Genomic DNA, 26,972 nt, shown 5'->3' on the forward strand with positions numbered 1-26,972 from the left:
ATCCAGAAGCCCGTGAGATTAGCGTGCTGGGGAATGGGAGGTCCGCAGGGGGATACCCGGCGGAGGCGGTCCCATTGGGGTCCCCAAATCGCCCCCAGTGCTAGCCGCGCTGGCCTCATACCCGTGGGTAAAAGGACCGAGGCGGGAGCCTCTGGGGTGGCTCGCTTTCTTACGAAGGCAAACCGCGACCGCAACGTTGCCATGGACATATTCTCGCAATGAGAACATGACCATCCACGAACGCTGTCTCCGCGTGAGCAGTGCCCAGACACGAAAGACAGTGATCGTGACCGTTAGAAGGCGAGAGATTACGAGCACAACCAGGAATAACACACAATCGGAAAAGCATCTTTAAAAAGACGCGTCTTTAAAAAGACGTTCTGTGTGTGCGCTCTTTTAGAAAAATATATACTCTTTTAGAGGGGAAAAATGCTCTTTCAGAAAATATACTCTCTAGTTTTTCTGCCGAAGCGCCCAGGGGCGTTCTCTGCAGTGCACCAGTGCAGAGGGGGGAGAAGCCGCTGAAATGCGGCGTCATATCCAGCAGAGGTGAATGAACAGTAGTATTCAGCTCAATGAGCATGACCGTTCGGCTCCGAAGAGAAAATCTGAATGAGTGGTTGCATACCAGCTCCTTTTATACCCGTATGTCCGGGAGAGTGGCATGCAAATACCACTCGCCAATTTTCATTGGCCTTTTATCAAAGACCAGAGGTGTCGCTGGCTCCCAAGTGTGACCCCTAGTGTCACTACATCGACACCAACGTCGAGTGAGTGACAGATAGGGAACACTGTTTTAAACTACCCTGTTACCTGTCTCTAAATTCTGATTGGTTGATAAAAATGTTGTAACAATAAAGATGTTGATCAAGGAACATGTCCTACATATAGTGTATTCCAGACAACTTGTTCATAACCACTGAAACTGTGCTTGAATTCTGATATTCAACATGTTGAACATCGTTCAACCCCAACTTTAGTAAGAAGTGTTATTTTAAGTTATTTATCAGATGGTGGCAACTAAGGTATTTTTGAGAAGGCAAAAAATGTAATTATAATGTAATATTTAATGATACCTTATTTTTTGCTTTTCATCATCTGTTTTTAAAGTGAATGCACGAATTTTGTGTTCATGACATGTTCATGCTTTTGCCATAGCTGGCACAGGAACACATAATTTTCTTGTTGAGTCAAGGCATTTTGTGGTGTGTGTCCATGTATGATTGACTTGAATGAATTGAGGTTAGAAGTGGGTAATTTTATTTTGGGTATTCCCACCTCCGACTTCTTCTGGAATGTGGGATTAATGACTGTCACAAAATGCAACATAGATTATTGGGTAGTATTCTTCTGTGAAGTCTGCACCAGTCCAGGATTAGCAAAAGGGTGCACTGCAGTCACAAAGGGGGCACTTGAAGGCACCATTTAAATAATAAAATGTCAAATGGGACACCCTACAGTCTCATGGACTTCTCGGACATTAGCGAGTGAATTCAATGCAAGTCCACATCCAGTGTGCCAGTTGGTACGGGGTCAATGTGTCCATAATGTGAGACATCTATGAACATTTTTCATTGTTCTTATATTCACTATAATGATTGACTATAAAGATGACTATAAAGAGTTTAGCATGCAGTTCAATGGCTATGGAAGCAACTCAACAGAATTTATTTCTGCTTTCTTCCCAAGGTCTTACACCCGCTCAAGCCAAAGCAGCTAAATATGGTAATAGTTCATTTTTACTTGTTTAACTTGACTGAATGGTAGAAACTAACTTGTTAATTCCAATTCAAGTGGTCCAAGATGCCTTCTAATAGATTCTCCTTTAAATCTCCCAGGTTTTGGTGCAGCAGGTGGAGCAGGTGTACTATACCCAGGAGCAGGAGGTGAGTGGAAATAAACACCTAAAAGAACTAGGTGTTAGGTTTTGGTGGTGTACAGGGAGCTAGTGAGATTTTTCCTGTGGGAGTGACTGAAGGTAAGGTGATGAAGATATCCCATTGCCCAATGAATTACAAATTACTGTGCACTTGCAATGAGTTTGGAAAGCGGTCATGTCCACATTTGTGCACTTGCATATAAATATATTTCTGGCCTAATGCTGTGCCTATAATGCAGAATTATAGTGGTCCTATACACGCAACACTAAACAAATATCATGTTATATTTTATGCACTAAAATCAAACAAATAAATAAATACATAAAGGAATTAAGCTTTTTTGAAGTGATGAGCGAAGTTCTTATTCCATTGTTTGTTGTTTTAATTACTTTGTCTACCCTTGTATAATAATACAAAACATTTCAGATGTACAAATGAAGACTTTTTCCTTATGTTTACCAATGGCTGTCATTCGTTTTCTGTATCATCCTTATATCACACTGTGTTTATTGTCATATTGTTGTTTATTGTCCAGCTGGTGGGCCGGTCGGGGGAGTAGTGGGAGGAGTTGGCGGAATTCCTGGAACAGCACCAGGGGCTGGAGGTGAGCTTTATACCACCCTAATAATACATTTGATGAAACTTGACATACATGTCACAAAATAAAAATGTTGGTAACGTTAAAGTTTTTATCTGTTGGAACAAGCCATAAGTTATAATGACAGTGATTGTTTTACTTCTCAATATTGTCAAAATGATGGGATAGGGATTTGTACCTTAAGTAAAAAAATTCCTGTTTTGTTTAGTGTATCCAGGTGGAGTGAAGCCTCCCAAATATGGTAAGAGTAACATCTTATTATCTTATCAGCTCTTATTAGTCTTTATTAGCCACTCAAACCACTAAATATGAATAATAAGTACAGTAGAGGAGCACTTGGCATAGTTGGTACTAAGTGAAAAGTACAGGACATTATAACAATAACTTGACACTGCTCATATCTTGTGTGTAGGAGTACCAGGAGGGGCAGGTGTTATCCCAGGCTATGGTTCAGTTACTGGGATTGGAGGACTTCCTGGAGGGACCGGAGGTAGGCTATATGCTTAATCTCAAATAGAGATAATGTCAGTATCTCCCAACTATTGTACCTCAGTGAAGGTCTCATTGTGGTTAATTTTTGAGTTCGTTTTTCAGTTTTTGTTCATTTTATCATGTTTAGTAACCGTGATGAATGTTTTCAGGAATAGGAGCTGGCGTCAAACCTCCTAAATATGGTATGGATTAGATTCTTTTTAAGACATCCTTTTAAGAACAATGGCAATGCTATGGGAAATAAATACATTTTGTTTGTGCTTTTTACTCTGACATTCATGCTGCCATATATTTTTTTAACAGAACATCGTTGTATTGATATCATAATCTAGACAAAATTTGTTTTATTTGTAAATATGAACAGAATTGTTGATAAAAGTACTTTTCAATGAAAGGTTATACCATTGTGTCCTTAGGAGTGCATGCAGGTGCAGGGGTCCCAGGAGGTGTTCCGGGAGGAGTACCGGGAGGAGTTCCAGGTGGAGTACCAGGAGGAGTTCCTGGTGGAGTGCCAATAACTGGTGGAGGAGGTATAATTGCTTCATTCTGAGTAACATGATATGTAATGAAATGTAAAGAGCAATAGAGTTATCCAGTGTGTTAAACATATATTTTTATAGCCAAGGTTTGAGATTTGGAATCAGGATCAAAGTGACTTTGTTGTTTCTTAAAGTTAAAAAGGAGATGGCGTTCATAACCCATTTTACTAATGTATTTCTGACTGAAACAAGATATTTAAAGAGAGAGAAAAAAACAAAACAGGATGGGACTCTCAGGATTTTATCCATTAAGGATTTATTAGGATACATACCAGAATAGAGCCATGTTTTAAGAGTAGAGCTGTTGAAATGAATGCATTACCACATGCAATTAATTAAAAATATTTAATGCGTTAATTTTTACCAATTTTCACATTAGTTTCTGACATTTTATAAGATTCAAAAGATTTACTGCCCATTGCAATGACTACGCAACCTATGGGGACTAGTTCTTTCATTTAGTCAACCTCCCACTTAGACTTTGGGAAACGTTTAATGTTACTTGAATTGGTGCTATTTTAGTCCATTTATGGGGCAGATTCACTAAACAGTCGCAGCACTTTTATGCAAGGTATTTCCGTGCAAATGCCTGCATCTTATTCACTAACCACCCGCAATCTATTTTATCAAGTGCAATCAGTACTGAAATTGCACTGCGTCTTGAGTATTAAATGATGTCATTGTCATTCCTTTCCGCACATATACACCTCCTTTCTGTGTAAATTTAGGCTCATTGTAGATTTAGATCATGCTATTACCGCAAATTAAAGTAGGCGGTTAAATTAATTTTATATTAAAGAGATGTTTGTGAACATTTTCAACTGGTCATATTAGCAGTAATTCATCAAATAATGATCAAATGACGGAGAAGAGCGTTATTACCGGACAGATATCCAGATGTGTGGTGTAGTCAAGCGCATTTTTGCCATGTTTAAGAAATTATTTACTGTAGGTGTCTGGATCAGAGTGATGATGTGCAGTCCCGGCAGGGTGTGTCTGCGCCATCCTCTGCTATATAGCACTCAGAATCAGCCCGGAAGATCAGAACTGTGCGTGCAGATTGTGTTCAGCAGTGATTCTGTGGGCACTATTGCACTGTTGCCTGATCTGCATTGTCACTTTAGTGCACAGGCTTTCAAAGTGTTAAACAGTAAGTCCCCCCCTCACAAAATGTACTGTAAGACTGCAACCCCCCGCAACAGCCTACATGTTTGTCCTTATGACAATGGGATTATTTAACTTTTTTCACCTATATTTGTGATAAAATCACATCACATGAGCCAGTCTCCTTCTCTATGTTAATCAAACACAAACACATGAAGACATGTCAACCCGATATCATGTTGAACATCATGATTTTATTCCACATTTTTGGATTTTCTGCATCCTAGATAAACTTGTGCAGTTATGTTTTCCACTGTGGTGACAGAAGACGTAAGTCGCAACAGATGTTCTTAGTTGACCGTTTATGTCATTTGATTTGCTTACGTCTCATCACCATTCATCAGAATATGCCAAATGGTGCAAAAAATGGAGCTATTACTGGGCGCAATTCATTCTTAGTGAATTCCCCCCTTTGTCATTATACTGTGGAATTCTACATTTGGAAAATGTTAATAAAACATTATTGTTGCATTTTGTTTTGGATTTTTTTTTTTTTTTTTTCTAAAAAGGAACGAAATACATTTACAAAAAAAGAAGTATATATAAAGTAAAACTGAAGCACTTTAAAAATCTGTGGTTAAGCACTAATTTAGAGTGGTTAAAAAAGAATTGTTGTAGACTGCCGGACTGTTAAGTCGTATCAGATGCGGAGCAATTCATTACACTTTGGAATAATGTGTAGGACCGTGTATTAAGAAAGTAAATAGGGTAAATTTTGATTTCATGATGACTTTCAGCTAATCGTTTCATGTTTTGTATTTAAGGGTATCCTGGTGGTGCTAAAGCTCTTAAATACGGTATGCGTATTAGCTGATTATTTACAAAAAGTAGAGTTTAAGGGCTTTGAACATTCTGCTATAAATAAATTATTCTTTGTCCAGGTTTTGGTGGTGGAGCTGGTGTACCTGGTGGAGTGCCTGGTGCTTTGCCCGGACTAGGACCTGGTAAGCACAAATACCTCTCACTGAGCAGTAATAGAGACTCTTTTGATGACAATGGCTGCCTATACTGTGAATAAATGCATATTTTAAAGGGGTCATGATATGGAAAACCACATTTTCTTGATATTTAGACATATAAGAGGTAAATGTACTATAAAAACATACTGTAAATTTCAGAATTCAAAAGTTCCCCAGTCTAAAAAGAGCAATTATAGTTCCCACCTGTTTGAAATGTCTCGTTTTGAAAACTGTGTTTGTGACGTCATGAGACATTGCTCAGTTGTATTTACAAGCCCCACATGTGTCATTGCACCCTTGGCCCCACCCATTGGTGTTCAGTTTGTATCGTAAACAGAGAGGAAGAGAGACAGGCCTACTGTGACCAACTATTCCTGAACACCAAAGGGAAACCATCTGGACTATTTATTTTTTTGCATATAACATGCATTACACAGAGGTCTTTGACCATTGCCATGTTTATCGCACCGCTTTTAAAAGATGTGGTGTCAAGTTACAATTCAGAAACGGAGATGCCATTCAGTTTCAATCAGCTGCTCTGCTTGCTGTTTTTGCGCCCATCTGTGCTATTTTTAATTGTTGGTGTATGTAAACAAGCACTAGCTGGACGTCTTTGACCATTTGGTTTGCACCTGGTGATCTGCACCTCAGTGCAATGTGTGTGTCTTGTTCATCCTACTATGGACTATGTATGTGTGAATATCAGCGTGGACTGCTTGAGAACCAGTCATAATACAATTCAAGTGTTGCAAAGGAACTGTTATTAAAGAAGAATGGGGCAGTTAAAAACACTTAGACTTCACTGCAAAACCGTGAGTAAACAGTTTCATTAATGAATATTTTCATATGTCATGACTGTTTGATAGTTTATGGTGCAGGTGTGCTTGAATGAATAGTTCAATGTATTCGGATGCAATGTGTTCGATGTGTGTTATGTGTAAACCCTGAAATTTAGTTTTAGAATGTTGTGGAGAGCTTATTTATTCTCTTCCGATTGAGTTTCAAATATGGCTGATAGTGATGTCCAGTTTGTGACCGAATCGTTCTTCTGAACCAGTTCTTTTTAGTGAATGAGTTGAACCAGTTCACCAAATCGGACTGAATCATTTGAAACAGTTTGCGTCTTGAGTCAACACTGATCCACAAGTTACTCTATCTTAACCTGTTTCTTGGACATGCATGACACTCCAACTCAAAATGAGCCTATAACCAGGAGTAATATGATCCTAGAACTGGTGATATCTGCTTTTCCTAAATCTTGTTTGCAATGAGCCACTTCAACTAGTTCACAAATCGAGTGATCTGGTCACAACAGTTCTCGAGTCAACAGTACACTGAACTGAGAATCTCATCTTTCTGATGTGTCTGACATACTGAGAACCGATGAGCTGCTGACATTGAGCAAGTGTGTGATTAAGGGGTGAAATGTATGTTTCTGATGTATTTTGCTGCACAGCAGAAAGTATAACAAATAAAACATACTGGAAATATGTTTATGACTTGACTGTATGTAACACAGCTTCACAGCAAAAGGGAAGGAGAACACAGGGAAGCGGGTTTTCCAGGTTCAGGTAAGACTTTTAATCGGCCACTTGAGTGCTTTACAACTTCACAAACTCATCAGCTTCACAGACACGTAGTCACTCAAACACATCAGCTTCACAGACACGTAGTCACTCAAACACATCAGCTTCACAAACACAATAGATTAAACGCAAAAGTTTCAGGAGCACCATGGCCTTCCTTGTGCCAGACTCTCTCTCCCTCTCTGCCGGTGGCATGGCTGCTTATATGCCGCTCTCCCCATGCTCACTGGAATTAGAGACAGGTGTTAAACATAATCAAGCTCAGATGCAAGCACCCTTACCACTTTCTCTCTCTCCGGACGAACACTTGTCCATGCCCCCACTGTCACATATCCCCACCACCCGACTCAGGCCGGGGAGACATCCGGCCTGTCACAGACACGTAGTCACTCAAACACATCAGCTTTACAGGCACGTAGTTACCTAAACACATCAGCTTCACAAACACAATAGATGACGTCGCGATCCCCCGCCAGCAGCCATTTCCGGCAGGCGTCTCGGAGCCGTTGGGTGAAGGCAAATGGGCGGCCGGTCTTCTCCAGATTCATTGACCGGAAGAGCTGGCAGTACTGCTCCGGACTGCGGCCAACCCGCTGCAGGATGGACTTCTTCAGATCTTCGTAGGCCAGGAGGTTAGCCGCCAGCAGTTGTTGTGCAGCAAGCTGGGCTTCCCCGGACAGCAATGGGAGGAGTCGGGCCACCCACTGATCACACGGCCAGCTCCAGATCTCGGCGGTTCGCTCAAACAAGTTGAGGAAGGCTTCTGGGTCGTCTTCTGCCCCCATCTTCAGAAACGTGGGTGGGTGCAGGGGGCTGTGGTTGTCCGGGGACGCGGCTGGGGCTCTCTCCTGGCTGAGGAGTCTCCGAATCGCATGCTGGTCCTCTGCTTGAGCTCGGAGGATCTCAGAGAACCATCGGTCTTGGTCTTGACGTAGCTCAAGCAGGGATTGTTGGTGCATCTGGTGTAGGCTGGCGAGGGACTTGAGGATCTTGGCCAACTGTGAGGACTCCATGGGGCGTACTTCAGGATCCCGGGTTTCGGCACAAGTGTAACACAGCTTCACAGCAGAAGGGAAAGAGAACACAGGGAAGCGGGTTTTCCAGGTTCAGGTAAGACTTTTAATCGGCCACTTGAGTGCTTTACAACTTCACAAACTCATCAGCTTCACAGACACGTAGTCACTCAAACACATAAGCTTCACAGGCACGTAGTTACTTAAACACATCAGCTTCACAAACACAATAGATTAAACACAACAGTTTCAGGAGCACCGTGGCCTTCCTTGTGCCAGACTCTCTCTCCTCTTTGCTGGTGGCGTGGCTGCTTATATGCCACTCTTCCCATGCTCACTGGAATTAGAGACAGGTGTTAAACATAATCTAGCTCAGGTGCAAGCACCCTTACCACTTTCTCTCTCTCCGGACGGACGCTTGACCACTCCCCCGCTGCCACACTGTATTACCGTTTCATCAACGTATGAAGATGATCCCGTTGCAACAGTTCTTGAGTCAACAATACACTGATATGGGGACAGCAGCTCTCGAGTCAACAGTACACTGATCTGGGGACAGCAGCTCTCGAGGCAATACTACATCTCACAGCAGTTCGTGAGTCAACAGTACACTGATCACGGGACAGCAGCTCTCAAGTCAACAGTACACTGATCCCAGGACAGCAGCTCTCGCATCAACAGTACACTGATCCGGGGACAGCAGCACTCGAGTCAGCAGTACACTGATATGGGGCAGCAGCTCTTGGGTCAAAACAGAATATTGAGTCACTCACTGCAGTTCACGAGTCAAGAGTACACTGATCCGGGCACAGCAGAACTGCTGATCAGTGAGCTGCTGATGAGCATGCATTAACCGAGGACTTGAATGAGTGGGTGAAACGTTTCAGTCGAGAGATGTAAACAAATTTGACTATTGCGTATTGTGCATGTAGATTATATTTGAAGTTGTTATGAGCTGGATCATGGTTTCTGTAAAAAGTATGAGTTTATTAAGGCTAGTTTAATCACTTCATATGCTTAGACACGTAGAACATCCGCGTTTGTATATCAGTGTCAGTATTGGGTGCTTTAGGTGCAAAACTTTAATGTAGGATGTATTGTAAGATCACTGAATGAAACACTAATGACAATAAACACCCTTATTATGATAACTTAAAACTTAAAACTATAAAATATATAATATTTAATAATCAGCAGTATGCGCTCACATATGGCTTTATTGAATGTGTTTGAGCGTGTATTCTATGATGCCGGGGTATTAGCATTATTTACAGTGACGTAAAATGTAACGTAAAAGAACTGATGAATCGGTTGTTTGAACCGGTTCATTGAAACGAACCGTCCGAGAGAACCGGTTTGCGGAAAAGAATCGGACTTCCCATCACTAATGGCTGAATTTGAGGGCTGCACAATGTTAGTCACTCAGAACAGTAGATTTACATTTAAATCTAAAATGTAAATCTAAAAGAAACTTACATTTAAGTTTAAAGGAGACACTGAGGCCAAAACCGAGCGTTTCAGACGGAGGGCCAACAGTTTTTGTGCCAAAAAACTTTACTGACATTATCAGTGGACCTCAGGGAAGATAATAAAATGTACAAAATAGCATTTATGACCCCTTTAAAACAAGTGGCTTAAAACTAAAGAATTGGCTGCTAGGATTTTTTTGTCCTCAGTAATTTTAGCCTTCCAGGTGTACGGTGTACTTAACCTTACCTATCCAGGCAAAAACTATTTTTCCACTTCTTCCACTGTAGGAAGAGTCTGTTGCAAACAAAAATGAAGATTCTTGTTAAATTTCTTTGACAACATAAAACAATTTCCGTAGTGTCAGCATATTCCTTGTAAAAGATTGGACTTTAAATGTTTGGAAATGTAGCTCATGCTCAGTTGATTAGAACAGTAACACAGCATGTTTGTCTCGTAAATACATGGCTTTGCTCATATTAAGTTTGCTGCTTTGAATTGGCTCCACCCTTTGTTTCGGGGGCTATGGGACTGGGGCCAGACACCTAAGTACAGTAAAAAAAAAAAACCCTGGGAATTACACTCAGGTGCAATGAACTGTTAAGCTGTATAAAGGCCATACCTCCAAATTCAGCAGATATATCAGGAGGAATAACCGAGGCTTGAGATATGGAAATAGATGGCTTATAAGCATATTTCTGTACTGAAAAATATTCAGTTCCCTGTCTGTCACTCACTCGACATTGTGTCAATGTAGTGACACTAGGGGTTCGCTCTTGAGAGCCCCAATCACCTTTGCTTTATTCAGAAAAGGTCAATGAAAATTGGCGAGTGGAATTTGCATACCGCTCTCCGCCCCGGACATACGGGTATAAAAGGAGATGTTGTGCACCACTCATTCAGACTTGTTCTTCGGAGCCAAGCACACGTGTGTTCGTCCCATCACCTCGCTATTGCTGCTGGAATTACAGCGCATATCAACGGTCACCCTCGCACGGTCGAGTGTTGTGCTTCCCCTGGGCGCTTTGGCGCTGAGTCCACAGGTGTAAAAAGAGTATATTCAAAAGAGTATATTTTCTCTAAAAGAGCTTGCACAAATGACTGGCGTATTTTTAAAAATGTCCTTTCGCCTTTGTGCTACTGGGTGTGGCCGTTATCTCTCCCCACCAGACGACCATGACTTGTGTCACCAGCACGCTGAGGCAGCTTTTGTGGAGGGGTCATGTTCTCACTATGAGAACATGCCCTTGATAATATTGCTGTCGTGGCTCTCTTCCTTCTTCATGAAGCAGAGAGCCACCGCGGATGCTTCTCGACCCGGTCTGTCCTGGGTTGAAACTCAGGCAGCTGGGTCAGCGAGTGCCGTGGGCAATCTGGATGTGGATATGGGAGTGCTTCCGCTGGTTCAGTCCCTGCGGTCCTCCCATCCCCCAGCACGCTCATTCTGCCCGGTAGAGTTCACGAGTGATGCAGGTGGTCCGCCTCAGTGCGGATGTAATGTCTCGTTCGGGGCTCGCAACAAGGATGAGTTAATGGTCGCAGCATCTGAGGGTGGGCTCCTGCTTTTGGAAGCGGACGAGTCTACTGAGCTCCCGCTCTTGGGCGGTAGAGCTTAGAACGAAGTCATGGAACCTCCACGTCTGGCTCCTGGACGGGATGTGGAAGACCTAACAAGCCTTCTGCCAGTGGTAATAGACACGATCACTCAGGCCAGAGCACCCTCCATGAGGCGGCTGTACGCTCTGAAGTGGCATCTCTTCACAAATTGGTGTTTTTCCTAGGGGAAGATCCACAGAGATGCGCGGTCGGGTCTGTGTTGTCCTTCCTACAGGAGGGGCTGGAGAGACGGCCATCTCCCTCCACCCTGAAGGTGTATGTGGCTGCTATAACAGCGCATCATGATACACTGGATGGGAGACCCTCATGGCAGCACGACCTGATCACCAGGTTCCTCAAGGGCGCGAGGAGAATGAATCCTCCTAGGCTGCACCTGATTCCCTCTTGGGATCTCTCTGTGGTCCTACCTGCCCTACAGAGAGCCCCTTTTGAGCCCCTGGAGCAGGCTGAGCTCAGCACTCTCTCACTGAAGACGGCCCTCCTGGTGGCACTCACCTCTATGTCACCAGCAAATGCTGTTCGGGCTGGCACACTCTCACGTGATCTTGAGACCCCAGCCCGGTTACGTGCCCAAAGTTCCCACCACTCCCTTTCAGGATCAGGTGGTGAACCTGCAAGCGCTCTCTTCAGAGGAGGAAGACCCGGCCTTGCCATTGCTGTGTCCATCTCGCACCCTGCGCATCTATCTGGACTGCACGTAGAGCTTCAGATGCTCAGAGCAGCTCTTTGTCTGTTTTGGAGGACAGCAGAAGGGGAAAGCTGTCTCCAAACAGAGGCTGGCCCATTGGATTGTGGATGCCAAGAACTGCTGTGCCCATTGGGAGTCCAGGCACACTCCACTAGAGTTGTTGCATCCTCCTGGGCACTGGCGAGGGGCACCTCTCTAAGAGACATATGCAGAGCATCAGGTTGGGCTACACCCAATACCTTTGTGAGGTTCTACAACCTCCGCATACAATGGGTTTCGACCCGATTGTTACGGGGTAACAACAGGTAGGCCAAGCAGCCAGTTGGGTGGATCGCTTGCATTAGCGCCTTTCCCCTTTCGAGATGATAATGTGCACTATCTTGTCCACAACAGTTCCCCGCAACTGGTGAACACTGGATGCCTTTTCAATTTCTTAAGCACTGTTCAATGACAATCTCGCTGGAGGAGTAATGCCACCAGGCCCAGTACTCGTGGTTGCCCCTTTTCAGGTAAGCCCATGTACTTGGGCTCAGTGCCCATACGTGGTGAATCCCCCCCCCTTGGTAATCCTGTATGATGCGTTTCCACTGTTCAGTTTCCCCTTGGTGAACCCTGTGTTTCCCCTCGACAGAGCTTCACTCTGCCTCGGCCACTGTTGCTGTGTACCCTCTCCGTAGATAGGGTCCTCCCCAGTGGCATCATTCCATATGTGAACTTCCCGGTCAGTAAGTCCATGTGAGGTATTCTCCACATGTTAACCTCACTCCGGTAGGATGTGGTCTCCGTAGTGCTCTCCCTCCTGTAGAGAGAAGAGCACTTCCCCAGTGCTATTCTATCAGGTGCTCGGCAGGAAATTGCTTAATACAAAAATCAGGAAAGGCCACTGCCTGTAGCCTTCTCGGGTAAGTGCCTCCTCTCACCCTTAACAGGACCAGGGAGACACATTACCTAACTCGCTGGAAGGTCACGATGTGGTCAGCTCTCCTAGTGAGGCACACAGCAACTTGCCCGTGTCTGCTTCTCCGTACCTCATGACACGGTTCAACACCTGCAGCGTTTCGTATAGGAACCCCTAGTGTCACTACATCGACACAACGTTGAGTGAGTGACAGACAGGGAACATCTTGGTTACTGATGTAACCTCTGTTCCCTGACAAGACATTGTGTCCCTCCTGCCGTGGCGCTGAACCGACCACTGACATGGCCGGGACTCTCTCTCGGATCCTCAGCACAAATCTGAATGAGTGGTGCACGCCATCTCCTTTTATACCCGTATGTCCGGGGCAGAGAGCGGCATGCAAATTCCACTCGCCAATTTTCATTGGCCTATTCTGAATAAAGCAAAGGTGATTGGGTCTCTCAAGAGCGAACCCCTAGTGTCACTACATCAACACAACATCTCATTCCCTCCATCAGGGAACAGAGGTTACATCAGTAACCAAGACGTTAGCCACATACAGACAAGACCTCTTTTGAAGAATCAAGGTGGCTGTATGGCATGTCAAAGCAGAGACGTGTGTTGGAACATTTTGTTTAATGTTAATAACACGTTCTTCTATATGTCCAATGGCTGTCATTAGGTTTGTGCGGAGTTGGCAGTGTCTCAGGTGGTGTAGGAATAGGAGCAGGAACAGGATATCCCATTGGAGGTGAAGTTATTACATTTTCATTTCTAGGGGAATTTGCGAATGTGAAACTAAGTATGAGGTTAAAGAATCAGTTGCTGTGTTAAATGCAAGCATTAGTGCTTTGACCCTGTTGCTGGCAGCAACTAGCAGTCAGAGAAGTAAGACAAAGAGAGGTGTAATGTGTGCTCTCTTTAGTTCATTGAAGACCAAATGCTCTGCCATTTTCTGGATCATTTGCAGAATTAATCTGCACCTAGAATTTAATTGTGCATGCAGGAAGACTGGCTAGACGATAATTGCAGTAGTCCAGCGTAGAGTTGCAGTCCAGTCTAGACATGACAAAAGCCTGCACAAGTAGTTGTGCAGCATGCAAGATAGGAAGGGTATGATCCTCCATATGTTGTAGAGCACAAATCTGCATGACCTGGCAGTCTTTGCAATGTGGTCTGGAAAGTTAACTAGGTCATCAAACAATACCTTTAGTTCCTGCCTGATTTGGATGTCGTTGCTTTTGATGAGCTGTTCATGTAGCCACAATTGGATTGTCTGACAGGGTTGAGAAGTAGAGCTGAATGTCATCAGCATAGCAGTGGTAGGAAAGTGATTTGGCAGGGGATGATAGGTCCCAGTGATATTGTGTATCTTATGAAGAGAATGGGGCCAAATACTGAACCTTGAGGTACCTCAGAGACAAGTTGATGGGACTTAAACACCTCTCCCCTCCAAGATACTCTGAAGGATCTACATGAAAGGTAGGACTCGAACCAGTGGATTGCAAAAAGATCTGGTGATTTAATGTGTTGAAGGCTGCGGAGTGATGCATTTTGGAATCTGATCTGGAAGCAGCTCTCATCAGCTGTAGGGCTTCAGTGACAAATACAGTAGCTATTGTTGTCTCACAGGTTGTTCTGTGAGAGGGAAGATGAGACCTGTTTAAAAACAACTTGTTGAAAAGTTTTCACCATGAATGGTAAAAGAGACACTGGTTTGTCAGAAACTTTTCTACCAGTATAAGGATGAATGTAGCATACCTGTGTCTGCTTGAATGTGTTGGGGAAAGTGCTAGTGAGGACTGATGTGTTGATGTGTGTGAGTGCAGTTGGAAGTGTAGGAGAGCTAGCTTGTAAAGATGGGAATAGGGTCAATTGGGCAGGTGGCTGAAAAAAAGATTAAAGACCTCAGTCTTTGTAAGAGGAGAAGAAGAGGAGATCTGAGGTGCTGAAAATTGACTACTGATGAATGTTACCTTATCTTTGAAAAAGATTTAAAAATATTTTCTTCTGCCTCTGCATCTCTAGATAAAATCAGCATAGAATTTTATGCAAAATATTTACATGATGTTAATGTATATTTTATATTTTCACAGGATATGGGACTGGGGCAAAACCACCTAAATACGGTAAAAGTCTTTTTAGTTTTTATACACATATATCTCATTTAATGTCATGTTGTGAGTAGAAAGTGTTATCAAAAATGCTCTCTTAATGGAATCAAAGTTTTTTAATAACACAAACCATCCATGAGCAGGTGTTCCTGGTGGTGTACCTGGAGGAGTACCTAGTGGTGTTCCTGGCGGTGTTCCTGGCAGTGTTCCTGGAGGTCTGTATTCATTTTATTATCCAGACAGCTGCCCGTTTATTCTAGACATTTGTCTAGAATACTTATCATTCGTTTTCTAACCTTAAAGTTAATAAAAATTCAAATGAACTGAGTTCTGCTAATCACTGAGTGGCATATATTATATAACAAGAACATGGAGCTGGTATAAAAAGATTGATTCTCTAAAATAATTTCATTACAGGTTACCCTGCAGGAGTTAAACCACCTAAATATGGTGAGAGACATGACCTATATGTTTGATTAAATTCACTTTACATACATTTTATAAATATTTAGGTAGCTGACAAAAATATCAAAATTGCAAAATGAAAACAAATGGCAATATGTATGTTTATAGGAAAGAAATCTATGTTCTTTGCCGACCAGCAAACTTATGAAAATGCTGACATTTTTCTTTGATTACTTTAAAATTCTCTTATGTCAACTGCCCATATATTTTTCAACTAATTCAAATAACTAAAGTGATATTTCACTAAATGACAAGGACATGTTTGTTGCAGATTACAAGAGATATTAATAGGTACAGATTTGAAGTATGATATGATTTATTTGCAGGAGTCGCAGGGATACTACCTGGAGCAGGGATAGTACCTGGAGCTGGGGGTGTATTAGTGCCTGGAACTGGGACAGGATTGGTACCAGGAGCTGGGGTTGGAGGTAACCAACTGAACTGACCAATGAACAGGTCACTATTAATGTGTAATTGGACTAGCAATGAATAAGACTGATTTAAATGTTTGCAGGATATCCTGGTGGTGTCAAACCTCCGAAAACAGGTATGCTAATTCATATAGCTTCATATACCATTAAGCATGAAGCTCCAACCATACTTTTGTTTACATGTCTTTTGCCAAGAATTTTAATCATGTTATACAACAATAATGCTACTACCATGCACTGATGTGTGCTAGGTGCTGGGATCACTGGAACCAGTGTAGCAGTTCCTGGTGCAACACCTGGTGGTGATGTGGTGGTCGTACCGGGCGGGACAGGGATTGGTGTTCCTGGTGGTACTAGGGTTCCAGTTGCACCAAATGGGAAACCAGGTACAATAAACAGCTTTACTGATGGATGCAGTATCTCCACCAATTGGCAAAAGCCATAAAGCACATGTTGTACTTGAGTAGAAGACTAAAAATGTGTTAACTTCACAGCAAAGCTCCCAACCTTGGCCCCTGTGGAGACTGCTGTACCAGGTAAAAAAAAAACAAACAAATAAACAAACCAAAAAATGGCTGCTGATTATGTATGATAAATTGGTGACCTTGATGCATGGTTACATTTTAGTTTACTTGCTATTAATCATTCACTGCAGCTTGTAGTACAAATGTCAAAGACCATCACTCTGGATCACTTCATCACTTACTGTATTTGGGGTACTCAAAAAATTTGTGAATTGGAAGTGAATTGGATGTCTCTTTATTGCATTATTTACCATTTAAACGTAATTTACAGATGACCACAAACTCTGCTACTGTAATTTGCTCGGCTTCATAATAATGCATAATTCTGCTTCAGAGTCTAGTAACAACGCATAAATCAGTAAGCCCATTAAATAGTCAACAAAAGTGACACTTCAAAGATTTTTGCGGAAGAGTTTCCTAATTTAACTAATCTAATTAGTTACATTTGCTTTGGCCTAACATCTGGTCCACTTTGTATCTTATTATGGCCAAAGACTGCCCATTTTGCTGCAACCTGGTTTCACAGAGTCATGTTACTACACCTACATTTTTGCCAAAAAAAAATTTCATGGCTCGCTTAATGTATTGCAGCAATTGCCTGTAAACTGAACACTAGAGGAGCTACAACAATAATGACTTTTATTCACTTTCACACAAAGCACAAGTAAAATGGCAGATTATCGGTTCATAAACACTTGCTTTTTGCTCTGTTCCTCACACAGTGCTATCTTATGACATCTAAACACTCCTACTATAGTGCATAAATTGTAAGCTGGTACATTTTAATGTTTGCATTACATAACCAACTACATTTACAAGTCTGTTCAACTGCAATCAAATTATGCAGTAGCTCAACTGATAGAGCATTGCACTCATAATGCAAAGCACCGGGATATGAGTCCTGAATAGCATGCAAGTCGACTCGAGTCAAAAGTGCTATAAAGAACCACAAAAAGAAGTGGTTGCTTCAGCATTTGCATTTTTTATGTCACATTTGCTTTTTACGACACTATCTGTAAGATTTTGTTCATTTGAAATGCAATGGAGCATTAACCTTCACAACCCCATCTGTTTTTCTTCTCACATTTGCTTTTATGACAGGTTTAGGGTAGGCAGATTGGTGTTGTTGATTTAAGACTTAAAACCCAAGTAATCTGTATGAACTTGTTTTTAACTGCACTCAGTGACATTTCACATAGAACTGCCAAGCTACGTATAAGGAACCGCATAATATAATTTCGCAAAAATGTCGCCACAGTCATATAATTTTCATGAGATCAGGCGTTTCGCTTGTTTTGCATGACGTGATAGGGGCAGGTAATTATGAAATCGATGAAACCACAATAATAGGCATCATCCACTTCAAATAATGATGCAACAGTCTCCAGCATCCCCACAAACAGTTATACAGACAACACCAAAGAAATAAAATTTAAAAATGTATAATATATAGTTATAATTGAGCCAAATGCCTAGTGGTAAGCCGAGTGGTAAATTCAATGACTGAATCTTCTTATGAAGTGCTCATTGTAAAGCCCCATTCACACGGCAAGTGACACAAGAGCAACAAAGCGACAGGATCTCATTCATTTTCAATGAGAGCAGAGCGACTTCCAGCGACACGAGTGGCAGTGACCTCTGGTGAATAGATGTGGGCATGGCGAGCGACACGACAAAGTTGAGAAAAGTTTAACTTTATGCAAATGACGAGTGACATTTGAGAGCGACTACCGATGGGAGAGAAGCCCGCAGAGCTCACGTCATCCGTCTCCTGTGAGATACTGGTTGTCTGGAGTGCAGGCAAGATCAATGATGCATGGAAAACCATATCAGAAACTGCCGGCATTCTGAGTGTGTTTGATTCATATTTTAATCGATTGTTCGACTTGTTAATGATATTATGAAATGAACACTGCTGCAGGTTATATAAAACGCTCTCCCTTGCAAAATGTATATTTTTAGAGGCAAGAGAACCGATTCCTTCTCAAATTAGAATGATATCTTAATTTACCGGCAGTATCATCTGTAATCAGCATTTCAAAGACTACTATGGCTAGACGTGCATTCCACCAATAATGTTAGAGCGACAGTAGGAACGGTCATTAACAACCTCACAGTACAGAGACTAGCGATACCAAGCGCCTGGGCTGAAGTGCATGGTCCCGTGAAACACAACTTTCCACCCCTGGTGGACCAGTAAAATCTGTGCACCTTGACAACCGGAAATTGTGTAAAGCTGGGTAATCAGATTAGAGCTTGTGATTTTGAGAAATCAGTATTTGAGTGCAATATGCATCAAACAGTTCAACAATCTGTGGCCGTTTGAGGCAGCCTGATCTAATGAAATTTACGTGGCCATGGCAACATTTCTGCAAACCAAAATTAAATGCTGTATTACATGTTTGGCTGCAGTTTCCCAGTGAAATGTCCAGCAGGGGGGCGTAAAAAGAACGATTGTTTTAATGAGTAAAACGTATCTCCCTAACCTAAAACTTTAGCCTAAACGTAAACAATGGTGTCCAAAAAGATAAATGAGGGGTGAACAAAGCAGAAATCCTTACCTTAACCAACACCTAAACCTAACCAATAGTGTTTTATGCATGAAAAGCATATTTTCTGAAGCACCTATGTCATTTTTTGTTGCTTCTTTGGCACTTTCGTTTCAAGCGTCCTTGGAGGGCTCGAGCTTGGGTTTCCGAGTCCAACATTCAATGCTCTATCAGTCGAGCTACTGCACAAGTTAATCATGTAGGCATAAGTGTGTAAGTGTAGGCGGGACTGTAATACAACTGTTAAAATTTGTTATTTTTCAAATAATATATTATAGTAATGTTATAGTGTTATAGTATAGTTTCGATATCATAAAATAACAGTGTGTGCGTAATAGAGTGAAAAATAAGTGTATATAAAGTCATAATCAGCCATTGTACTTGTGATTTGTGTGAAAGTGAATAAAACGCACAGTTTTTGTAGCGCCTCAAGTGTTTCAACAGGAAACTGCAGCGAAACACAGAGCGCAGCACGTAAAACTCATTTTGCAAAAATTTCGTTATAGTAACATTTATTCTATGAGCTTGCTGTTATTTTCTGTTTCCCCCTATCTAGCAAAATCAGTCTTTCTAGCCCATAACAGTTTATAACCTGGTTTCCTCCTGGTTATCCCCTTCCAAAATGGCACCCTCTTATGGCAGCATCCTATGGTTTCTATCCACGCTGAAATGTCTGCGTGTCTTCTGACCTAGTCACTTCTGTGCTGCCTGTCTTTGAACTGCAAGGGTTGAAGGTGGAACATTTTGTTTCTTGGCAGGACCGACGGCTATTGTAGAAACTGGCAAGGCCCCTAAACCCAGTAAGATCTAATGTGTTGCATGTTCAAATGTCTTGTCTAACTATAGCGGAACTACATTACCATAAAGATCTCGCTTTAAACCCTTCTAATTTTCCATCTAACCTCGCCACTATCTGCGCTTGAGTTTGCCTTGCAGTCCGTTTTCTCAGATGTGTTACAGACAATCTTTACCGCTACCGGGGTATTACTCTTTACAGAATGGTCCTCTGAGCAGTTATATTTCGTGTCTTAGCTTCAGAAAATGCACACTAATTATCAGCTCCATATGTTGAGAGTGTTTTATTGGACTTCATGTTTTTAGATTCATTCACTCATTCAGAATTTTTGCTTCCATTATGTCACTTTTAATTCTCTGCTTTGTGCGTGTGTGTGTGTGTGTGTGTGTGTGTGTGTGTGTGGGTGCGACAGGAGTTGTTCAAGGTGTGTGGTAAATGATTATTTCATCAGATGTCTTGTTTTATTTATTTGAGTGTTTTCATGAGGGCTTTCGATTTAAAGGGATAGTTCACCCCAAAATGAAAATTCTCATTATTTACTCACCCTCATGCCATCCTAGATGTGTATGACTTTCTTTCTTCTGCAAAACACAAATTATTTTTTTAGAAGAATATTTCAGCTCTATAGGTCATCTCAATGCAAGTGAATGGTGACCAAATCTTTGAAGCACAAAAAGCACATAAAGGCAGTATAAAAGTAATCCATACCTCAGTGGTTAAATCGATATCTTCAGAAGCAATATTATAGGTGAGGGTGAGAAACAGAACAATATTTAAGTCCTTTTTTAATGAAAATCTACACTTTCACTTTCAGTTCCACATTCTGGTGTGGAACTGACTTTCACATTCAGTCACCTACTGGTCAAAGGTGGATATTTATAATAAAAAGGACTTAAATGTTGATCTGTTTCTCACCCACACCTGTCATATCACTTCTGGAGATGTGGATTTAAACACTGGAGTCTTATGGGTTACTTCTATGTTTCCTTTATGTGCTTTTTGGACCTTCTGAGTTCTAGTCACCATTCACTTGCATTTTATGGACCTACAGAGCTGAAATATTCTTCTAAAAATCTTCAATGATATGGAAATAAACAATATACTGTCTTCTAATATCACTTTTTGTATTGTCTTATCAATACTTTACTCATCTGCAACAATAATGCACTGTATTTTTATTATTTTATATATCTTATATTTTTAATAATTTAAATCTAATTATATGCAGTTGTTTAATTTTGATGCAGTATACTGAATTTATTTGAGGGCCTTTTTTTGGCAAATATTGATATGCAATTAATTGCGATTAATTTGATTAATTGATTGGCATATCATGTAATTAATATGACTACGAATTTTAATCAATTGACAGACTTAGTTTTCATTTGATTAATCAGATTTTCTTTTTAACTTTTGTTGGATCATTTTTAGGAAATGGTGCCATTTGTGCCCTGATATTTCAGGATTTATTTTTATAATTTCTTTTGAAAATTTGACTGCTTTCAAGGAATCGTATTTTCCCACCTCAGGCCCAACCATATAGCCAAAGGGCGACCACCATGGGGGACTACATAGATTGCGAAATTATGATATTTCTGTTTAAATAGATGCAAGATTACAATTATTTTTTACGCCTGTTCAACCCATTAAAATGTTATGGTGATGAATGAAGACATGCAAATTGGCTTATTTCCCAATGAAAAACAAATAGCATGAATAAATGTAATGGTTTTATTATTATTATTATTTATTTATTTATTTATTTATTTATTTTTTAGCATTAAACAAAAATCAGTTAAATGTGTCAAATAATGTGACATTAAAGTTCAATATCCTGTTAATAGCCTTGGGGACACAAATTGGACACAAATAGCACTATTTCCTGAGGAGTTCTTTTTTTTTTTTTTTTTTTTTTACATTAAAAAAATCTGAGCATGGTGTATTATAGCTTGTGTGCACTCATCTATGTTTGTAATCATGGCATGTTTTGTTACTCAGGTGGTGGGCAAAGAGTTCCTACAGCTGGTGAGTTTATACACAGTATGATTTAAAACAGGGTAACCTGCATTATTAAGTATGTATCAGCTGATCTATATTTAGTGACACCTCTATTCTCTGTGTTTAAACTGCAGGAGTGTCTAAACCTGGAGCTGGTGAGTCCTCCTCCAACAAAAAAGTACTCTGACTGTACCGTGGTAGAGTAATTATATACAGCATATATATATATATATATATATATATATATATATATATATATATATATATATATATATATATATATATCAATAAACTGTATTACCACATTACCATATTCATGTACTATGCTATTTACATGTACTCCAAGGTACTTCAAAATGTTTATGCTTATTTCTTGTTTCTGGGAGCATCCAGCCACCAAACATCATGGTCCACATTTTAATAATGGCATTTTATGGCAATCGTGTTAACCTTAGTAACATTGATCGTGTTAAAGTCACTATGAATGAAGCACCTCCCGCAGTTGTTTTGAATGAGTATGACAACTAGCAGGAAATGCTTAAGGAACAAAGACGTCACTTCCTTAAACTAACGAATAGTCATTGTTATCCAATTCGTCAATTTTCTTCTGGCTCTCATCACATCTGAGATTCACAATACAACGCAAACATGCGTTTCTCCACTAGAGGCCACTGTTTACACACTCTCACTTTACAGCCACCCTGAATTAGTGCTTTACATAGATGTGCCACTAGAGGGCAGGGCACAATCACTGCTAAATTCAATCATCTGTGTTGTCGGAATATAATGCTGCTGGATCATGCTACGATCGACATGATTTGAGGATAATATGAAATAACTTTTGTGAGATAGCTGGGTTGCTTTCCCAAGTCAGAAAGTCCAACTCCAGACTACACTTACTGTGCAAAAAGTACCATGGTGGTAGGTAGCACAATGATTTTTTATTTTTTTTGGCATGTAACATGGTAATGGTATTTAGAAGTACCATACCATGTAAATACCATGATATATGAATATAGTAATCATTCAGTACCATGGCCTATATTAAAGTACCACCATCTGAATCCATCACTCTACCATGGTACTGCCACAGTACTTTTTGCAAGAAATTTTTTGTAACAATAGCCAGACAAGTTTGACCTCATGTTTACTTATGTAAACCAGTGACACTGTTTTTCCTCATTTTACATACCAGTACAAAGATTTTCAGTTGTCAAATACATTCAAATTCCCACTAGGTGAAACCCTAGGAAGTGCAAATCAAGCCGCAATGTGAATTCTCACCAAATAATAATGCAGATTGATGGAAATCAAACAACCATTCTGAACTGCATTTCACTGTGATAAACTGTGTAAATTGATTAAAACACTACCATGACACTGAAAGCTTTACTAGGCACTCATTTGACCTCCAATAAACATTTATTTTATTCACAGGTCCTGGTGGGGTTTACCCCTATGGCTATGGTAAATATTTCATTGCATTGCTGAAGACACAAAAAATCATTAGGACTCAAGATGTTAAAGAATTCAATTATTAAGGTCAATCAAAGTGAAACTTAAGCTGAACGTGCCTTCTTTCTGCTGTGTTAGGTCCATATTACCCTGGTGCTGGACCATCTGGAGTTGGAACGGGTGTGTTGCCTGGAGCCAAACCACTGAAAGCCCCCAGTGAGACACTTCAGCACAGTATCCTCAGTGTTCAACATGTATATGTACTGTGTATATATACAGCAGTTATATGTGCAAAAAACATGAGAGGGGCAATATTTGGACTAGCATACTACCATAATACTCATGATTGTTGCAGTATGCAGCACATGGGCCGTAACTAGACCCTATTTAGGGGGGCCTCATTGAGTAATTCAGAATTACTCAGACCAGCCCGTCTGGCACCAACAATCATCCATGCGATTATCTAATCAGCCAATTGTGTATAAAATCTTGCAGATACAGGTCAGGAGCTTCAGTTAATGTTCACATCAACCATCATAATGGGGGGAAAATTTGATCTCATTGATTTCGACAGTGGCATGATTGTTGGTGTCAGATGGGCTGGTTTGAGTATCTCCGTAACTGCTGATCTCCTGGGATTTTCACACACAACAGTCTCTAGAATTTACTCAGAATGGTGCAAAAAAAAAAAAAAAAAAAAAAAAAAACATCCAGTGAGTGGCAGTTCTGTAGACTGAAATGCCTTGTTGATGAGAGAGGTCAACAGAGAATGACCAGACTGGTTCAAACTGACAAAATTTACAGTAACTCAGATAACCGTTCTGTACAATTGTGGTGAGAAGAATATCATCTCAGAATGTTATGTTTTGGTGTACAAGGGGGACCTACACAATATTAGGCAGGTGGTGTTAATGTTGTGGCCGATCAGTGCATATATATATATATATATATCAAATCAAATCAAATCACTTTATTGATTCACTATACTGTATATATATATATATACCATGGTATATGAATATAGTAATCATTCAGTACCATGGCCTATATTATATATATATATATATATATATATATATATATATATATATATATATATATACACACACACACACTGTATTTATATTTAGATATATATTAGATATATCTCCCTAATGAATTATCTTGAAGGTGGCTACTTTTTTCTGTATGGAGCTATCAGTTATGAAATTTCCAACAAAGAGATTTACCTGTTTTGTCCGTCTTTCCCCTGCATCTTCTTCCAACTGTTTGAAGTTGTTCTTAACAGCGTAAGATAACCATCTAATCAGAAGGCGTTGTGAAGCTGGTGACGTATAGACAATTTTCGTGCAATCATTTGACTTCTAATTATATCAGTAGCAGGAGTTGCTGAAATATCGGTGGGAAGAAAAATAACGCATACCATAATGTGCTCGACTTGACTTCCCTTTCCAATTTGATGAATGAACCGGAAGTAATATAACAAACTTAAAAATTAAAAACGCAAAATAACTCTTAAACTCTTTTTAAACTTAAAGAACATAACAACTGTGATTAGTGAACCTCATAGCTTCCAGTCTGCTTACCTACGTGATATAGATCACCATTATTGTCCCATCACATCTGCCTCTGCAAAGCTTCACAGCATAACGCAAACATGCATTTCTCCACTAGAGGCCACTATTTACACACTCTTGCTTTACAGCCACCCAAAATAAGTGTTTTATATAGTTGAACTATATTTATTTCCACAATGATAACTAGACGCCACTCGCTCAGTTAAGCATGCAACGTAACGAGGTTGTGTAACAATAATGCAGCATACTACATCTTTATTGCTGCATACTTTATACTTTATACGTTTCCCAAAATATTGTGGGCAGAACCTGAGGAGTATGCAGTAAACAGTATGCTAATATTCCATTCTGAGCATATCTATGATGTGTGTGTGCAGGTGTTGGTGGTGTAGGAGGAGTTGGAGGGGTGGGGGCTGGAACAGGTGAGGCGTCACGTCAATACATCTCTGAAGTTTACATCAGCCTTATATCATTCAAAGAGCTACAGTTTTTCTGTCGCTATCTCATATCCATGTGTGTTTATTTGTTATGATCAGTGCTGGGTGTAATCTGATTACAAAGTAATTAGTTAAGGTAATCTAATTGCCTCTTTAGTCAAAAAGTAGTATAGCACATAACATTTTTAATCTGAGATTACAGTTACTGACTTTCAATTAGGTTCATTACTTTTAAATGCATTACTTGGGTTACATATTTCCAAAATGATATTATTTATGTAGAATACATGTAAAACATAAATGATGTTCAAATGTACGCCTGTTTGCGTTTCTGTGACAGCTGAAGGATATGCACTCCATTGCCATTGTAAAAGAGAAACGAGTGGTGCTGAGAGTGTGACTTGTGTGCAAACTGGAGTTTTGAGGGTTCCCACTGTGGTGAAGAGTGGTGCTTGTGCTTAGGCTATCCATTGATGCTTGACTTGAGCTCTGCTTAGCTCTTTTAGCAGTTGCTATTAAATTGACAGTGCAATTGTTTCACTGTCCTACCTTATACTTGCTCACCTGACATTTACTAATGACTAATAAAATAAATCAGGTTGGACCTGCAGAAGAAAATGAATTGCATAAACATTAGCAAATTGGTTTTGCGAATCTAATTAAGAGTTAAAACTTCTTTATTACACGGAGCTCTGGAATACTCGATTCTGATTGGTCAGTTCCGCCATCTAGTGGTCTGATATCTCTGAGTAACAACCGCACATCCGGTTATTGCGAGTCATCTTTCCTGCTTCTCGGATAACTGTGAGATCTCTACAAGTAAGCTAATAAAATAACTTCAGCTCAAATTGATGTGTCAAGTGCATTTATTTATTTATTTGGCAAGTAGTATTGTACTAAGCGGGATAATGAGCAGTCAGACGTTCATTAATTACAAAATAAACCCCAACAGAATTCTGATGCAAACCGGAGGTGGATTTCAGCTGTTCAGTGATTTATTTCTTCTCACATAATAACAAACTTTCAATGCAAATCAATATTTTATTTCCATGTATTTATTTATTTGGTTAGTAGCTGTGTAATAAGCGGGATAATGTACAGTCAGCCGGTTGTTATTGCAAAATGAAGCACCTCGTGTCGAGGTCCTGATCACCCTGTCAGGGATTATTTTGCGATAACAATCTGCTGACTGTACTCTATCCCTTACATAGTACATTAATTTGACCTAATCCAACTACATTATGTTGGATCAATGAACTGACTTTAAAAAATAAATAAATCTATAATTCAATTAAGTAAGAGTAATGACTTTGATTTTTTTGAGTGAATGAACAAGGAGGAAATATAGACATTATTTTAAATTTGTTGAGCAGAAAAACACAAACTGTTCTGTTAATAATGTTTTAGAAAGTATTTAGCAATGTGAAATTTTAATTATATTACTTTATTGATTACTTCATCAAAAGTTCAAAGAAGTAATAAGTAGTTTGTAATGGATTACATTTTTGAGTAACTAACCCAACACTGGATATGATATAGCTGACAAAATAATTTTGTTTGCTGTTGGCTGAAGCTTTGTAAATAATTAAACAAAGATCTTTTATATGGGAAACATGAGACTATACTTCATCTTAAATTATTTTAAAAAGCATTTTCTAATACTGTAATTATTATGCATACAATTTGATGCATTTAACTTAATTGAGAGACTACATGGAATATATG

General features: G+C 40.2%; 1 protein-coding gene across 6 annotated transcripts in view; it reads left to right on the plus strand.

The window, feature by feature from the left end:
• Positions 1 to 26,972, plus strand: part of LOC127429792 (elastin-like) — a 123,322-nt gene that overhangs the window by 78,468 nt on the left and 17,882 nt on the right. For 3 of the 6 annotated variants that reach the window (XM_051679000.1, XM_051678998.1, XM_051679002.1), the window contains 23 exons: positions 1,690 to 1,725; positions 1,839 to 1,886; positions 2,416 to 2,484; positions 2,687 to 2,719; positions 2,891 to 2,968; positions 3,120 to 3,152; positions 3,387 to 3,500; positions 5,438 to 5,470; positions 5,555 to 5,617; positions 13,584 to 13,652; positions 14,998 to 15,030; positions 15,159 to 15,230; positions 15,433 to 15,465; positions 15,807 to 15,908; positions 15,995 to 16,027; positions 16,163 to 16,297; positions 16,406 to 16,447; positions 19,743 to 19,784; positions 21,779 to 21,805; positions 21,913 to 21,933; positions 23,216 to 23,245; positions 23,372 to 23,449; positions 25,188 to 25,232. In XM_051679000.1, the coding sequence (XP_051534960.1) occupies positions 1,690 to 1,725; positions 1,839 to 1,886; positions 2,416 to 2,484; positions 2,687 to 2,719; positions 2,891 to 2,968; positions 3,120 to 3,152; positions 3,387 to 3,500; positions 5,438 to 5,470; positions 5,555 to 5,617; positions 13,584 to 13,652; positions 14,998 to 15,030; positions 15,159 to 15,230; positions 15,433 to 15,465; positions 15,807 to 15,908; positions 15,995 to 16,027; positions 16,163 to 16,297; positions 16,406 to 16,447; positions 19,743 to 19,784; positions 21,779 to 21,805; positions 21,913 to 21,933; positions 23,216 to 23,245; positions 23,372 to 23,449; positions 25,188 to 25,232 (1,269 nt within the window). Of the gene's footprint in view, positions 1 to 1,689; positions 1,726 to 1,838; positions 1,887 to 2,415; positions 2,485 to 2,686; positions 2,720 to 2,890; positions 2,969 to 3,119; positions 3,153 to 3,386; positions 3,501 to 5,437; positions 5,471 to 5,554; positions 5,618 to 13,583; positions 13,653 to 14,997; positions 15,031 to 15,158; positions 15,231 to 15,432; positions 15,466 to 15,806; positions 15,909 to 15,994; positions 16,028 to 16,162; positions 16,298 to 16,405; positions 16,448 to 19,742; positions 19,785 to 20,192; positions 20,205 to 21,778; positions 21,806 to 21,912; positions 21,934 to 23,215; positions 23,246 to 23,371; positions 23,450 to 25,187; positions 25,233 to 26,972 lie in introns of all 6 variants that reach the window. The other 3 variants (XM_051678999.1, XM_051679001.1, XM_051679003.1) reach the window with 3 other exon arrangements.

This window comes from Myxocyprinus asiaticus, chromosome 39 (assembly GCF_019703515.2).
Source record: "Myxocyprinus asiaticus isolate MX2 ecotype Aquarium Trade chromosome 39, UBuf_Myxa_2, whole genome shotgun sequence".
NCBI classification, from domain to species: Eukaryota; Metazoa; Chordata; class Actinopteri; order Cypriniformes; family Catostomidae; genus Myxocyprinus; species Myxocyprinus asiaticus.